Here is a 14,958-nt window from a genome sequence, read left to right as displayed (position 1 = left end):
TTGAATGTTTGGACTTTTAAGCTGTATCTCACGAACGCAACATGCAAAATTCAAAAATCCTTTTTGTAGTTGGTTTGTCAGGTAATAGGTATATGCACAAAAATGTTTAAAATGTGTGACATCACGATGACGTCTATATGACAAAAACGCGATTTTCCCAAACGCATATAACAGAAGTTCCCTTCGTCATGAAACTTTGTGGATAGGTAGATAATGTCACAAGTAAAATTTGAAATGATGTCACCCTGACGTGATCGGTTGATATTTGATGATTTTCTTAATATTTAAGATTTTATTCATGGGATTGACGTCAACCTTGGTGCACATCAAGACCACAATGAAAACATGTGCATTGACAAGTGTTGTTACGATGACGTCATTGCGGAACATGTGACGTGGATCATGTTAAAAGTTGTACATTTTTAAGTCCTATATGTGGAGAAGTTAGTCCTGTAACAATGGTATGTTCTTGCATATGGACACAAAAGAAAAAAATACAGAAAAGCCCTATGTTCTGTTCATCGAACAGACATAGCTCTAGTTTTATTTCTTTTGTTTTTACTACTAAGGGGTACGTAGGTTCATTGATTCTTCCCAAATCTATTTTGAGAACAATTCTTAAGCTTACCTGTGCCATTGCCAGTGCTCTTATCTTTGTTAGGGGTCGTTGAAGTCTCAATCGTTACATCAGTTGCATCAGTTGCATCAGTTGCAGTTTGAGTTTGGACAGTTGATACAGGCTGGATGGGCACTCTTGGAGGATGGCAAAGAGTAGGTTCTGAGTCCTTTACACCACAAGTGACTTGGTTGAGTTCCGAGGCAAGGATGTAAGCAAAGACGCCAGATGCTGTCTTGCCGTAGAGTATGGCGGAGTACACAGCTTCTGATGGACTGTCTGGATATAGACCTATCGTGTATACACCAGGCCCCAGCTGTCTGTTTGACCCGCAGTACTCCAACCCATCATCAATGCCTGAGGTCTTCTCAAAATCCAAAGCAGAGCCAGAAGCAGCCATGTTCTTAATAAGAGAAATCTGTTCAAGAAACTTGCAAGGCGCCAATGTGGTAATGTAGGTGTCTACTTTTATACCTGGCAGTTCATACGTTGAGAATGTGAAAGATTGACGCGTGAACTGTTCTGCTGGTGGTACGGTTACCAGTGCGGTGTCCATAACGGGTGTCCCTAACTCAATATGGTGGAGCAACAGGAATGGTTTGGAGCCTTCAATTTGCCCGACTTCCTTGGAATCAAAGGTGAGATCCAAAATATGGCCGCTGTTGAGTGTAGAGCTTTTATGAGTATAGCTCCCATTCGAATGATGTCCTGAAATCCAAGTGATGTTTGTATTTTCCCAGACGGGTACAATGCGGAAGATGTTTCGGAGATGATTTCCAGCAACTGGCACCGCAGTGTACCTTGTCCCTAAGGAAACTACCGGGTGCAGCTGATCTTGTGATGGAGCCCAACCATACTCCGCGGATGCACGGTGTGTTCCCACAATGCCAATGAGTGGTTTGTTTGTCACTTCTTGCAGATGACCCCCCATGAAGCTGTTGTTTGTCTGATACGTCACCCATCCCCCAATTCCTCCAACCAATTGTGTCGTTGCTGGCCAATCCTCATGACCACGAATGGTGACCTTACTGTATGGGTGCAAATTAAAATATGTTTCTGGTTCAGTAGCAACGACAGTGAGTTCGGACACATGTTCCTCTGGCCTTTCATAAGAAGCTACGATGTAATATCCATCCAGGGAGTCTACGGGGAAAGCGGTGTACGCATTCAGGGTACCGGCAATCTTGACAAGGACTGTTACAGTTATGTTTTCATCGGCTGTGATGTTAAACATAGCCGGCGTTGGTGGTGTGGTAGTTGCCAAGGGTTCAAGTTCAGAGATGCTTAGAGAAACAAACCTTGGAGATGTAGCCTGAATGGTAAAATTTTCAGAAAAGTTCCCTTGTAGAAGAGTGATGCGAACTGTGGCAGATGATCTGTAAGAATAAAGGATCCAGTATGACAAAGCTCCTTAGTTATAGATGCCAGGAGCAGGGGAATCATTTTGCCTCAGAAAATGCACTCCGAATGTCTTCCTCTTTTTCTTTTTACTTGAATGAAATGTTGGATTTAATCCCCCAGATAATAGTTTTCTTTAAAACACAAATTGATGCGTACATGTACCTTTGACAAGAAACACAAGCAATCTGAAGAGATGAACCGCTTTCTGGCAACCCAGTTGTCAGGGGTATCACCGCCACAAAATCCTGTCCAAAGATGTGCGTCTGTCTGCCTGGCTCTGTAAATACATGTAATTAACATGTGAAGTTTTTTTTTCCCCTTTCAACTATTCCATGGCTGAGAAACTCACAAACAATTCTGAAACGGGTAAAGTAAGTCCTAAAAATTGGTCGGTAGATCAACTCCCTCCCGGACCTGCAACCCCCCTGCCATCCCCCTCCCCACATCGGGTTCGATTCCTATCCTGGTCCACGTGTGGATTGGGTTTTCAGTCCCTATACCTGATAACGTGGGTTCCCTAAAATAATCTTCTCAGGTTTTCCCACATCTAAAACTGCAATTTCGTCTCATTGTCCCATCTCGTCCGTAGGGCGCTTTTGAGAAATCCTTGGTTTAATTACCAGAAATAAATTAAACACTTCATTTCGTTGCATTGACTTCAAGCTTGGTACAAACCAATACCACAATGCAAAAATGTGCATTGACAAGTGTCAATCATCAAGATGACGTCATCGTAAGGCATGTGACGTCATCGTAAAGGTGCATTTTTGAAAGTCGAATATTGGGAAAAATCTCAGTCCGAATGGTTCAAAATTGCGTATGAACCTAGGCCGATGCGTCTGATTTAATATGGATTTATTTCTTTTTGATGATAATTCATCTCACAGACGCTACATGATAAATTTAAAAAATATTGTACCGTATGATTTGAACGTTGTACATGCATAGTATAGAACGTGTTATTGATACAAAGAAATATCATAATGCGGAAAAGCCCTATGTTCTGTTGCAAACAGACATAGATCTCTAGCTTTTCCTTCTTTTTCAGCCATTCCCCATAGCATTTGTACACGTTTTCATCGTGGAAGGCACTTTGGGCACTAAAATCAATCCGATTGGCACACTTAGACCAGCATCTTAAGATGTGCACCCAACATTGACGTCATCGTGACATATTTTGAAGGCCTATATCTCCACAACTACATGTCCAATTGGGTTGAAACTTTGGTATGTACCTAAATCGGGATGTGTTATAGATGAAAATTGATGTAACGTCATCAAGACGTTAATCACGTGAAATGTTACGTCATTATTCAAAGCCCTATGAGAATGCAATCACCTATATGCCACCATTTATTATAAACAGAACTACACATCCTTCCTTGATGGAACTTATACTTGAAACTTTACATGTCACATGTCAAAAACAGTTACCAAAAACAACCCTTTTTGTCCAGAAACATAGTACTTGACATAAAACTAGTTTTGAGATTGTTTTTATCCTCATGAAAAGCTAAGGTTGTATTTCGAATAAAACTTTGGACTCCATCATATTGGTCGATTGTTTTGCGTGAATAGGTACAATAAAATGATTCATAAAACTTGTCTACAGTGCAGCTTCTTAACAGTTTATGATAGTCTGAACCACAATAACTGCCTAGTTCTGTATGCGTGTTCAATGTGGCACAGAAGACGATGATCATTGAAAACCTTTGCTTACGACCCATGGAGTCATAAATGAGGACCTTCGACACTTCACAACAGTAGCACATTGTCGTTAAGAGGTTTTGACTTTTAAAAGAATCAGTCTGGTTATATTGGACTAAATGTCAAGTTTGTTCAGAAACTCTACAGTTGATTTTGTTCTGGTTTCAACAAGATATTTACGGGTTTTGTCGGAATTCCTGGCAGAGAATCGAGGGGATATGCTATCCACGGCTGATTTTTCTACACAATCATGACCCCGACTTTACAAAGAATCTTGTGTAAATTTATGTTTTACTTTAAATGCGAATAAATATAAATTGAAACAGAAGACATTGACTGGAGTGGGGTTCGAACCTGTGACATCGAGATTACCCTTGTAATTAAGTTATTTCCTTACTAAAAAGTCTCACCGAGTATAGAGGGGTAAATCAATCAAGGACCACTTCATATCAATTATTTTTAAAAAAATATTTTTCAAAAAAAAATATCTTTCTTTTAATTAATAGTTGAAATTAATCATCCCAAAAGATTCTAACTTTTTATCAGAGGTTTTCCAGAACTACTTCCCACATATAAATTATTTGACCTGAACAAATATTACTCCTCATATTTAAGAAAATATATTGTGGGCAAATCATGATGAGGTCTTCGAAACTGCAAAAGCCGAAATCTCTTTTAAGAAGCCCAAACAATCATTGATAGTTATTCCAGAATACATTATTTACGCAATGCTTGTACAAACCTGTGATGTTGAATTGGCCATTTACAACTGGAACGAGTGCAACAACGAAAATTGTGAAGTTCGCAAACCAGCTGAATTGGGTCATCTTGCTGTCTAGGTGAACACTTGCCCTGAAGAAACCTGGTAAAAAAATAACACAGACGGAGGTTAAACTGCAGAAATAGCTGTATTTACAAACGTGAATGCATCGCAATTTGAAGTCTTCCGTGATCATATCATTGAACGCAAACTCAGCTGTCATGGCATTAAAACAAAACTGTGTGGCTGGACTTATGGTTCTACTTCCTTGCTATAGTAATGTTTTTTTCTCTCCCACAAGAACCACTAGCTCTCTAGGTGTTATAAATCGAAATTCCATTATTCCGTAAGGTTGATTATAACAGCGGGGTGCTGTGGTCCAATGGTTACGGTGTTCGACTCGTGTGCCGTGGTACATGGGTTCGAATGCTGACCGTGGGAACATGGTGCTTGTGCTCTTGAGCAAGGCACTTTACCATTATTGCTTCGTCCTTCGGATAGGATGTAAAGCCGTAGGTCCCATGTGTTGTGTAATGCACGTTAAAGAACCCAGTAACACATATCGCAAAGAGAAGGGGTTTTCCCCGGTGTTTCTGGCAGTGGCTGCAATATGCGCCGCAGCACCTTGTAGATCCCTATAAAGAGGTGCTACATAATGGGTCTCATATTTTCCATAACATTTATTTACCTTTCTTTAATAATAGACATAATTTCCAGCGCCTTGAGTACCTAATTGTTGGTAGATACGTGCGCTATATATAAGACTCCGATATTATTATTATTAACAAAGTAGCCCAGGTGGGATGCCATACAGCACTAACGTCATTCGTAATCAAATGAAGACGGCAACCAACCTGGGCGACACAAACATCAAACTATTTCCAAATTAGCTATATAAAGCTTTTAGACTTTTGTTTCCCTTACATTTTTCATTACAATGTCATTATTTTTAAAGGCATACTGAACTATCTTACACCGTCAATACTACCACATACTAGCATGGGAAATACCCGCAGTACTACTAGGAAAAATCTGTATGTTAATTATTGTAGAACGACATTGTCCAAAAACAGTGTTGTCCAACGTGGCACTCTATATTGGAATAGTCTGGATAACTCTTTTTAATCATCACCCACTCTCTCTATTTTTGCTAAAAAACTAAAAAATCAATTTTTAATTGCATACTAAAACAATGTAATAGGGATAACAACGGCCTTGATTACTGTCTTACACCGGTGTTTGTGCTCTGTCTTTCCATGTATGTCTGTCCCTTGTCTGTCTGTCCATAGGCTGGGGAACAAAAGCTTATGCTTCACCCCGGACCTAGATGCTGCCATTTAGTTAATGTTCACTATTGTAATTATATATATGTACATGTATTGCCAATTTGAATATATAACATTATGTATCGTCCTTTACGCAGCATCGAAATAAATGTATGTATATCGAAACCCCAGCTCTATACTCATGACATCGGAAACTCGCCATCTAAACAGTAAATGACGAATTGCTGTTAAAAAAAGTTACACCTTGACACCGGACACTCCTTATGTCAAAGCTATTTAGCGGCAACATTTTTGTGTCGCAAATAGGCTAGATCGATTGCGCGTGGTCCAAAATTTAATATACCAAAATTCGTGGAGGTAGGATAAGGAAAAATAGGGTAGGGATCATTAAAGTTGGAAACATTTTGTGCACACCCCTATGGGAATGTCACCCTATAAGGTACGTACCATATTCCCGTAATTTATTATACATCTCCGATGTCATCAGTCTTATAGTTGCTTGGGTTTGCAAGCTAGGTCTCAGCGGCGCCGTGGAACATTAACAGCTTTGAAAGGGGGACCAAAAAAAACAGTACCGGCACCAACTGGCAGTTGCAAATTCGAAAAGCGGCGAGGGGGGGGGGGGGGCCTCAACCTCAAACATCAATAAGGGCGCCCTTTTCTATGGTTGTCGTTTCGAGGAATGTAATTACATCCGGTCCCCAAAATTCCGCCACGCCATGCCAACTGCAGAGTATATCATTTTATGTAGGCCTTCCCGATCGGACCGAAAACGATAATTCAATCCTGTTATTTCCAGAAACGGTGGGAAAAGTGGAAATATTGGGGGCCATGCATGGCCACCTGCACCCGGTTCCGCCGCCAGTACTAGGGTTTCCCAAGGGCAAGGTGCTACCATACCATGTACGCGCCCTAAATTAATAATTCTCTGGCATTCCTTGCTATGACTATAAAAAGGTAATACGGAGCTCTTACCTTTCAAAATAATTACGACTGTGTTGGTATTCTGTAATCAGTCTAGCTAGCTCGCAGAAGTATGTAGGCCTATCGTGCCGTTCGTGCGACCCTTCAAGAGGCTTGGTACTGACTTCTAATCTTATGCAGTGCCATGCCAATTAGTCTATGGAATATCCCCGTTGACTGCGGCTCTGCACACGTCAACATCTGATAGTCAGTCAAGCCAAATTGCCAATGTGACATTGGCTCTCTAAAGAAATAAGCCTTGCCACGTGATCCGCGAGCTGTCTGCCTATTACTACGCGCAGCGCCCCCAACTGGCCTAATACTCTGGTGATAGAATACCGAATTGGCGAAACGCTGATGCATTGGTATAGGTATAACTTCTCCAATTGAAGCTTTTGCCACATATACCACAAACATTATGGTTTCTTTGTAGTGTGAACCATGTTGATCAAGATTATACCTTTCTGTCAAAAAAAAAACATTCCCATACGTGTAACAAACACATTTTTCTCTTTAGTGTGGACCCTCTGATGTAGTGGTATAGGGAACAGCTCTAAGAGATTTTTTGCCACAAATATGACAAACGTATTGTTTCTCCTTATAATGTGAACCCTCTGTTTTTAATACGCTACGGAACATCTTTGCCGCGTCAAAAACACATGGCTTCTCATAAGTGTGGGCCCTCATACAGATGATGTCTTGCATGTCGATTGTCTTGCAAAGGTTAAAGATTTCGGCAAAACGATTCACCTATTAAAAAAACACACATTAGAACACTCTCACAACCATAATAACTGGCACTGATCATAACATTTTATTTAAAAACCTGCTGCTTCCAATGTTAAAATAACATGCTTTACGTCAAGAGTTTATAGAGTTGCCTTGCCTTCTATACTTGGCTACCCCAGAGAGTTTTATGGCATTATTATGATACCATTTTCAGGATCTACGACATGGTTTCATTTTTACTGACATATCACGTACCCTAATTAAATGTGATCCGTGAACAAGAGTTTAAAAAATGGTGTTTGTTATCAAAATACCACAACTGGAAAATTGCATGAGCGATTTGAATGATTCTAATCTTTCACTAAAAGAAAGCTTATTGGGCTTTCATATCCAAGATTTGAAAAGCTCTACGTGCAGAAATTCCTCAAAAAAAAAGAGGCAACCATTTGGGTCTCCTTTTCTTTCTTTCTTTTTAACTAAACATGATACATGTAAGTCAACTACATACAATACACATCGCTAAAGATGGCTTAGGCTTTGCAAAACAAAACAATATACAATTGGCATCATGTAGCCATCTATTATTAGTGCATTTAACTGCTATTTTCTTTTTCTTGTCAGTTTCAATTTTAATTTTTCGCAGACCGACTGACGGATGTCCTCTCTTTGGAGGCAACATAATAAGAGACCCAGGGAAATAAAATGGGATGCCTGAAAAGAGAGAATGGTACAATTATGTAGCCTGTGATATAAACACTTCAAGGCCGAGTACGGATAGTCCAGGCAATATAAGGTTTGACCTCAAACAAATTGCAACAATTGTTTTTTCACCACAGTGCATTTCTATATTAAGGTCCCTAAAATGACATACTAAAAGTCTTTAAAAATCCAGGTGGTGGAACCACCTGTGTACTAAACTGCAGTGTAACAAGATCATACAGAAAAAAAATAAATTCACATACTGTCTTCATTATAACAAAACAAACAAAACAATAGCCCCCCCCCCCCCTCAAAAAAAACACCCCAAAACAAAACAAAACCACCCCAACAAACAAACAAACATACAGTGCAGTCTCTACTAAATATTTGAGAGCTTGTAACAAGTCATAAACAATTATATCATGGGCTTTCTCTAGATCCTCTTTCTCAAATGATTTTACGCCACTCTAGTCGCCAATCAGTTTAGATCGTCTTGTTATTTTTAAACTTGTAATTTAAACTATGACAAAGAGTTGTACCAGTAACATAATGGAAAGACAGCTTCACACAAAAATTGATTATAGTACAATTTACCACTCAAAAGACTACTGTAAGGCTTCACAATCCATTTGTAATACCAACTGAATATTAAAGCAAATGTGCACTTGTATAAATAGAGACCAAGTTTTCTCTCTTTAATATAATTCAAAGTATTAACTTTTATTGGTATAGCAGACGTCAATAGAAGTCCAAGTCGAATACAAGTGAGCTGGCATATACATTAAAGATATAGTCCATCATTTGTAATTTGTGCATTTTGTTAGTTTGAAGCAACAAAAGGGCTCAAAATCGAAAGAAGGGTGCTGAACAACTAACCTGATGAAGTTTCAGCTCCGCTTCAGCTGTTTATTCCGAGAAAAACAAACATTCTAGGATCTAAATTTGAAATCAAAAGTTACCGAATCATGTTTTGAATTGTTTTTAATTGCAGCTTTACGCGACGTCGCGCACTGATCCGACGAATTATAGCAACCACGCGCGCGTGTGTGTCGTGCCAATGCTTGCGCGCGCTTCGCCGAATGACAAAACGAACTACTAATTTAAATTTTCCTACGCCGTTGGAAAGGCCTTCTTTCGTTGATTACTTCAAAATGACAGCTTCCCAGAAAAAATAATTTCACAGGGAGTTTAGTTCCCTTACTATCTTTCAACCAAGTATGTTTTCCAACAATAATTACGCCAGTTACTTTTCGGATGGCTGCAAATGATGGACTATAGCTTTAACATGTCTTTCAATTTCGTCCTTAACAATATTTGTACTTATGGCAATTAAAGAATTTACAACAAGTTTACTAGTTTGACTTTTTCAATACTATGATCGGTAACTGCTGTGAAAAGTAAAATACGTACAGAGATATTGATCTCATATTTTGATAAACCCACAATTTTCCATAACGACAGGACTCTATGTCATTGCATTTATTTATACATGTAATCACGCCCTGACATGGAATATCAACAACATATTTAAGAACAATTCATGCAAAAGCTCAATTCTAGAAAAAGACAAGAAAACTCAAAAGTTTGATCATAACAGTTTCAAGTCAAAATACAAATTTCAGTCTCCACAAATTATACACCAACTTACAACAAGACATAAACCATGGGCTTGCCCTCCAAATTATCGCCCGAGTGCTTCCAACAGCGACTGAAATTAAAAACAAAAATACAAATTGAATTTAAATATAGGGAGCAATCGGGTACACCCCCCGTGCATTCGGCATGCCTTCACTAAAGCCCCCCCCCCCCAATTCCTGAAAGCTAAATCCGCCTAAGTTAAACTCCCAAATGACCCAGCCACTGCCCCTGTTCCTTCTCATGGTTAAGCAGTCTGGTTCCCTGACCTGCCAATCCCCCGACGCCCTGACGTCTATATTGTAAGTCAGGCAGCCGCCATAGGGCTTACAATAAACATGATGGCCCTTTTTCAAAGCTTCGTTTCCAGTTTGGTTTTGCATTCAAATCAAAATTGAGAAAAAAAATCACTTGCTTCGTATATTATTCAGTTTGATATTACTGTAAACCGTTCATGGCAATGAACGGTCTAAATCTGGTGTGAAAAAAACTTTCTGAATCAACTGAAAAGAATTGCGTGCGCTCTTTCTTGTACTGGCTTGCAAAGTTTTGTTCGAGGTCAAACTGGTTTTTGAAATGCACAGCGTGTCTTTGTGTTCATAGTATTCACAATGCATCGTAGAATGACTGTAGGGCAGGCTTTGCAAACTACAGTTTTTATATGGAAAGCTGCATGAGTACACTGCAAGTAAGTGGATCAGCCGAAGTGTGTGGAAAAAAAATCAAACCTAATTTTTTGTGTCCCTTTTAGAATGCATGCTTGGGATAATTTCATTCCAATGTCATTCTAAGTTCATATTATAAATGAAACACGTAGCAACGACATGAAACTTGTGAGGAGCAGAAACAAAAGACAGCTCTTGTCATTCGTGGGCCTTATTCCCGAGTCGGCAATTGAAAGTTAGGTAAAATCTTCCTTTTTGGAACTTGCGAAGAGAAATGAAAGCAAGTTAATTTTTAATAAAGTCCAGTCTGCATCAATGAATAATTTAAAATGTGTAATTAAACATTCCCGAATGTTTAAAGCCATATTTAAAAAAAAATTACAGTAAAGAAGGCTGCGTTGTGCCTGCATAAATAGTCTGGCGCCATCCCATTCAACAGTTAACAACTATTGAAATACACAGGGAACTCGACAAAAATGGCCAACTGGTGAATAAGGCCCATGATCATCATCATGAGACATGACTTACCGTCTGTAGTAGCGAAACAAACAGAAACCAAGAACTGCCAATCCAGCGACGATGATCACTGTAACTGCGACAACCGCTCCAATAACTGCAGATAAGAGAAAAGTTCCCAACAGTCAATTGAATCCTTCTCTGGCATTAAATCCCAAAAGAGCTATTTTTATTCTCTCACAGCTGAGTAAGGGGTTGGTTTCTCCTCTCTGAGGTTAACCTTTGATTGTAGATTTATTTGTGAGGATGCCAAAATTTGGAAGGATAACTATATCTCTCTCAGTTCCTAGTTAAGTATCTGCCAGAATTAAAACAATGTCACTTTTATAGAATATCCCTCTATTTAGACTGAGCATATTGTTCAGTCTTCTGGCAAAATGATTATATAGACTATATAGACATAAGGCATCTTATCTCAGTAGAGTCTAATTAGAAATCAGATGGCAATTAGTTGCCTCCCCACAAAGACACTATGAAAGAATATATGGTGCATGCATGCACTGGTTTTAGTGTTTGTTCAGACTTTCAGTGCCTTGTTCAGAGTCGGTCGGGAGTAATCTCAAATTCTTTGAATGTTAGAGGAGTGCACTTAATAAAGCATATGTGCATGTTGGCATTGCTGATAAAACTATCAAGAACACATAGGTTGTGTCAGTTTGTCATTTGACAAAAGATTAAAGTTGCAGTTTGAACCACTCTGTGTCATCTTGACAAAAATTCTTAATCTTACCTGCGCCGCTGGGAGCGCTCTTATTTTTGTTAGGTGCCGTTGAAGTTTCAAAAGTGACACCAGTTGAAGTTACAGTCGAAGTCTGGATGGTTGAAGAAGCAGGCTGGATGGGCACTGTTGGAGGATGGCAAAGAGTGGGTTCTGAGTCCTTTACACTACAAGTGACTTGGTTGAGTTCCGAGGCAAGGATGTAAGCAAAGACGCCAGATGTTGTCTTACCGTAGAGTATGGCGGAGTACACAGCTTCTGATGGACTGTCTGGATATAGACCTATCGTGTATACACCAGACTCCAGCTGTCTGTTTGACCCGCAGTACTCCAACCCATCATCAATGCCAAAGGTCTTCTCAAAATCCAAAGCAGAGCCAGAAGCAGCCATGTTCTTAATAAGATAAATCTGTTCAAGAAACTTGCAAGGCGCCAATGTGGTAATGTAGGTGTCTACTTTTATGCCTGGCAGTTCATACGTTGAGAATGTGAACGGTTGACGCGTGAACTGTTCTGCTGTTGGTACGGTTACCAGTGCGGTGTCCATAACGGATGTCCCTAACTCAATATGGTGGAGCAACAGGAATGGTTTGGAGCCTTCAATTTGCCCGACTTCCTTGGAATCAAAGGTAAGATCCAAAACATGGCCGCTGTTGAGTGTAAAGCTTTTATGAGTATAGCTCCCATTCGAATGATGTCCTGAAATCCAAGTGATGTTGGTATTTTCCCAGACGGGTACAATGCGGAAGATGTTTCGGAGATGATTTCCAGCAACTGGCACCGCAGCGTACTTTGTCCCTAAGGATACTAGCGGGTGCAGCTGATCTAGTGATTGAGCCCAACCATACTCCGCGGATGCACGGTGTGTTCCCACAAAGCCAATGAGTGGTTTGTCTGTCACTTCTTGCAGATGACCCCCCATGAAGCTGTTGTGTGTCTGATACGTCGCCCATCCCCCAATTCCTCGCCCAAATTGTGTCGTTGCTGGCCAATCCTCATGACCACGAATGGTGACCTTACTGTATGGGTGCAAATTAAAATGTGTTTCTGGTTCAGTAGCAACGACAGTGAGTTCGGACACATGTTCCTCTGGCCTTTCATAAGAAGCTACGATGTAATATCCATCCAGGGAGTCTACGGGGAAAGCTGTGTACGCATTCAGGGTACCGGCAATCTTGACAAAGACGGTCACAGTTATGTTTTCATCGGCTGTGATGTTAAACATAGCCGGCGTTGGTGGTGTGGTAGTTGCCAAGGGTTCAAGTTCAGAGATGCTTAGAGAAACAAACCTTGGAGATGTAGCCTGAATGGTAAAATTTTCAGAAAAGTTTCCTTATAGAAGAGTGATGCGAACTGTGGCAGATGACCTGTAAGAATAAAGGATCCAGTATGACAAAGCTCCTTAAATATAGATGCCAGGAGCAGGGGGATCGTTTTGCCTCAGAAAATGCACTCCGAATGTCTTCCTCTTTTTCTTTTTACTTGAATGAATTGTTTGATTTAATCCCAAATATAATAGCTTTCTTTGAAACTGAAATTGATGTGTACATGTACCTTTGACAAGAAACACAAACTATCTGAAGAGATGAACCGCTTTCTGGCAACCCAGTTGTCAGGGGTATCACCGCTACAAAATCCTGTCCAAAGATGTGCGTCTGTCTGCCTGGCTCTGTAAATACATGTAATTAACATGTGAAGTTATTTTTCCCTTTCAACTATTCCATGGCTGAGAAACTCACAAACAATCCTGAAACGGGTAAAGTAAGTCCTAAAAATTGGTCAGTAGATCAACTCCCTCCCGGCCCTGCAACCCCCCTGCCATCCCCCTCCCCACAACGGGTTCGATTCCTATCCTGGTCCACGTGTGGATTGGGTTTTCAGTCCCTATACCTGATTACGTGGGTTCCCTAAAATGATCTTCTCGGGTTTTCCCACATCTAAAACTGCAATTTCGTCTCATTTTCCCATCTCGTCCGTAGGGCGCTTTTGAGAAATCCTTGGTTTAATTACCAGAAATAAATAAATAAACAAACTAAAATAAGTACAATTTAGATTTTGGACGCCCAAAACTTCAACTGCTGACTTAATTTAGCCCTGCATCACTAGCCCACCTTTGTCCTCACCCCCATCTCAATCCCCTTGCCCAACCAAAACTAACCCATCCAAAAACGACCCCAACAAACCCCACCCCATCCGCACCCCACCCCAATCCAAAAACGGTGACCCCGAGATCCCCATGGGCTCCGTGCGCCAACCGGCCGAAACAGCCCTTGTTTTCGTTAAAGGTTTCTTTTTGGCTTTTTCGCAAATTTACGAAAAAGCCTTTCTTTTTGTTCTCATTTTTTTTCCTTTCTTCTTCTTCTTTTTGTCGCCTAAATCCCTTAGACTTTGTACACGTTTTTTTTCAGTGCCAGCATCATTCGAAGTTACTACAGGCATAGTCCCTATGACAGAGTTGTATGCCGAAGAGTGACGTCATCATGACGTTACCATGGGTCACGTGATCATGGGTCACGGGCATATTTTGAAGTCCTGTATCTACAGAACTGTTAGTCCGACTGGGTTGTAACTCGGTATGGAGGTAGACCGGGATGTGTTATAGGTAAAATTGAGGTGACGTCATCGTGCGATTTCATATGAGTTTTTGAATTTTTAAACCTTTAAGCCATATCTCACGAACACAACATGCAAAATTCAAATTCTTTTTGTATTATGTTTGTTAGGTACTAACAGGTATTTGTACAAAATTTTGAAAAATGTGTGACGTCATCATGACGTCATCAAAAATGCGAATTTTTAAAACACATAGGGCCTATAAGGGGAAGTCCGATCGTCATGAAACTTGGTGGGTAGTTAGATAATAGTACTAGTATGCAAAATCCGAAATTACGTCACCATGACGTCATCGCATGATTTTTTATGATTTGTTTAATATTAACAAATTCATTCCCTCTTCCAAAATTAAACACTTTCTTTCGTTGCATTGACTTCAAGCTTGGTACAAACCAAGACCACAATGCAAAAATGTGCATTGACAAGTGTTAATCATCAAGATGACGTCATCGTAAGGCATGTGACGTCATCGTAAAGGTGCATTTTTAAAGTCGAATATTGAGGAAACTCTCAGTCCGAATGGTTCAAAATTGCGTATGAACCTAGACCGATACGTCTGATTTAATATGGATTTATTTCTTTTTGATGATAATTCATCTTACAGACGCAACATGATAAATTAAAAAAATATTGTACCGTATGATTTGAAC

General features: G+C 40.0%; 1 protein-coding gene across 1 annotated transcript; it reads right to left on the bottom strand.

The window, feature by feature from the left end:
- Positions 1-9,358: 9,358 nt before the first annotated feature.
- LOC119730727 lies at positions 9,359-13,729 on the bottom strand. Its single transcript, XM_038203745.1, has 4 exons — positions 13,250-13,729; positions 11,708-13,062; positions 10,990-11,074; positions 9,359-9,869 (listed from the first exon to the last, which is right to left on the bottom strand). Exons 2-4 carry the CDS (start codon positions 12,918-12,920, stop codon positions 9,806-9,808), a joined length of 1,362 nt encoding a protein of 453 aa, XP_038059673.1. The 5' UTR covers positions 12,921-13,062; positions 13,250-13,729; the 3' UTR covers positions 9,359-9,805.
- Between the last annotated feature and the right edge of the window lie 1,229 nt (positions 13,730-14,958).

The sequence above is a fragment of the Patiria miniata genome, unplaced genomic scaffold, assembly GCF_015706575.1.
Source record: "Patiria miniata isolate m_02_andy unplaced genomic scaffold, ASM1570657v1 HiC_scaffold_22, whole genome shotgun sequence".
NCBI classification, from domain to species: Eukaryota; Metazoa; Echinodermata; class Asteroidea; order Valvatida; family Asterinidae; genus Patiria; species Patiria miniata.
Note: the sequence above shows the minus strand (reverse complement) of the source record. Positions and strands in the feature narration are given on the sequence as shown.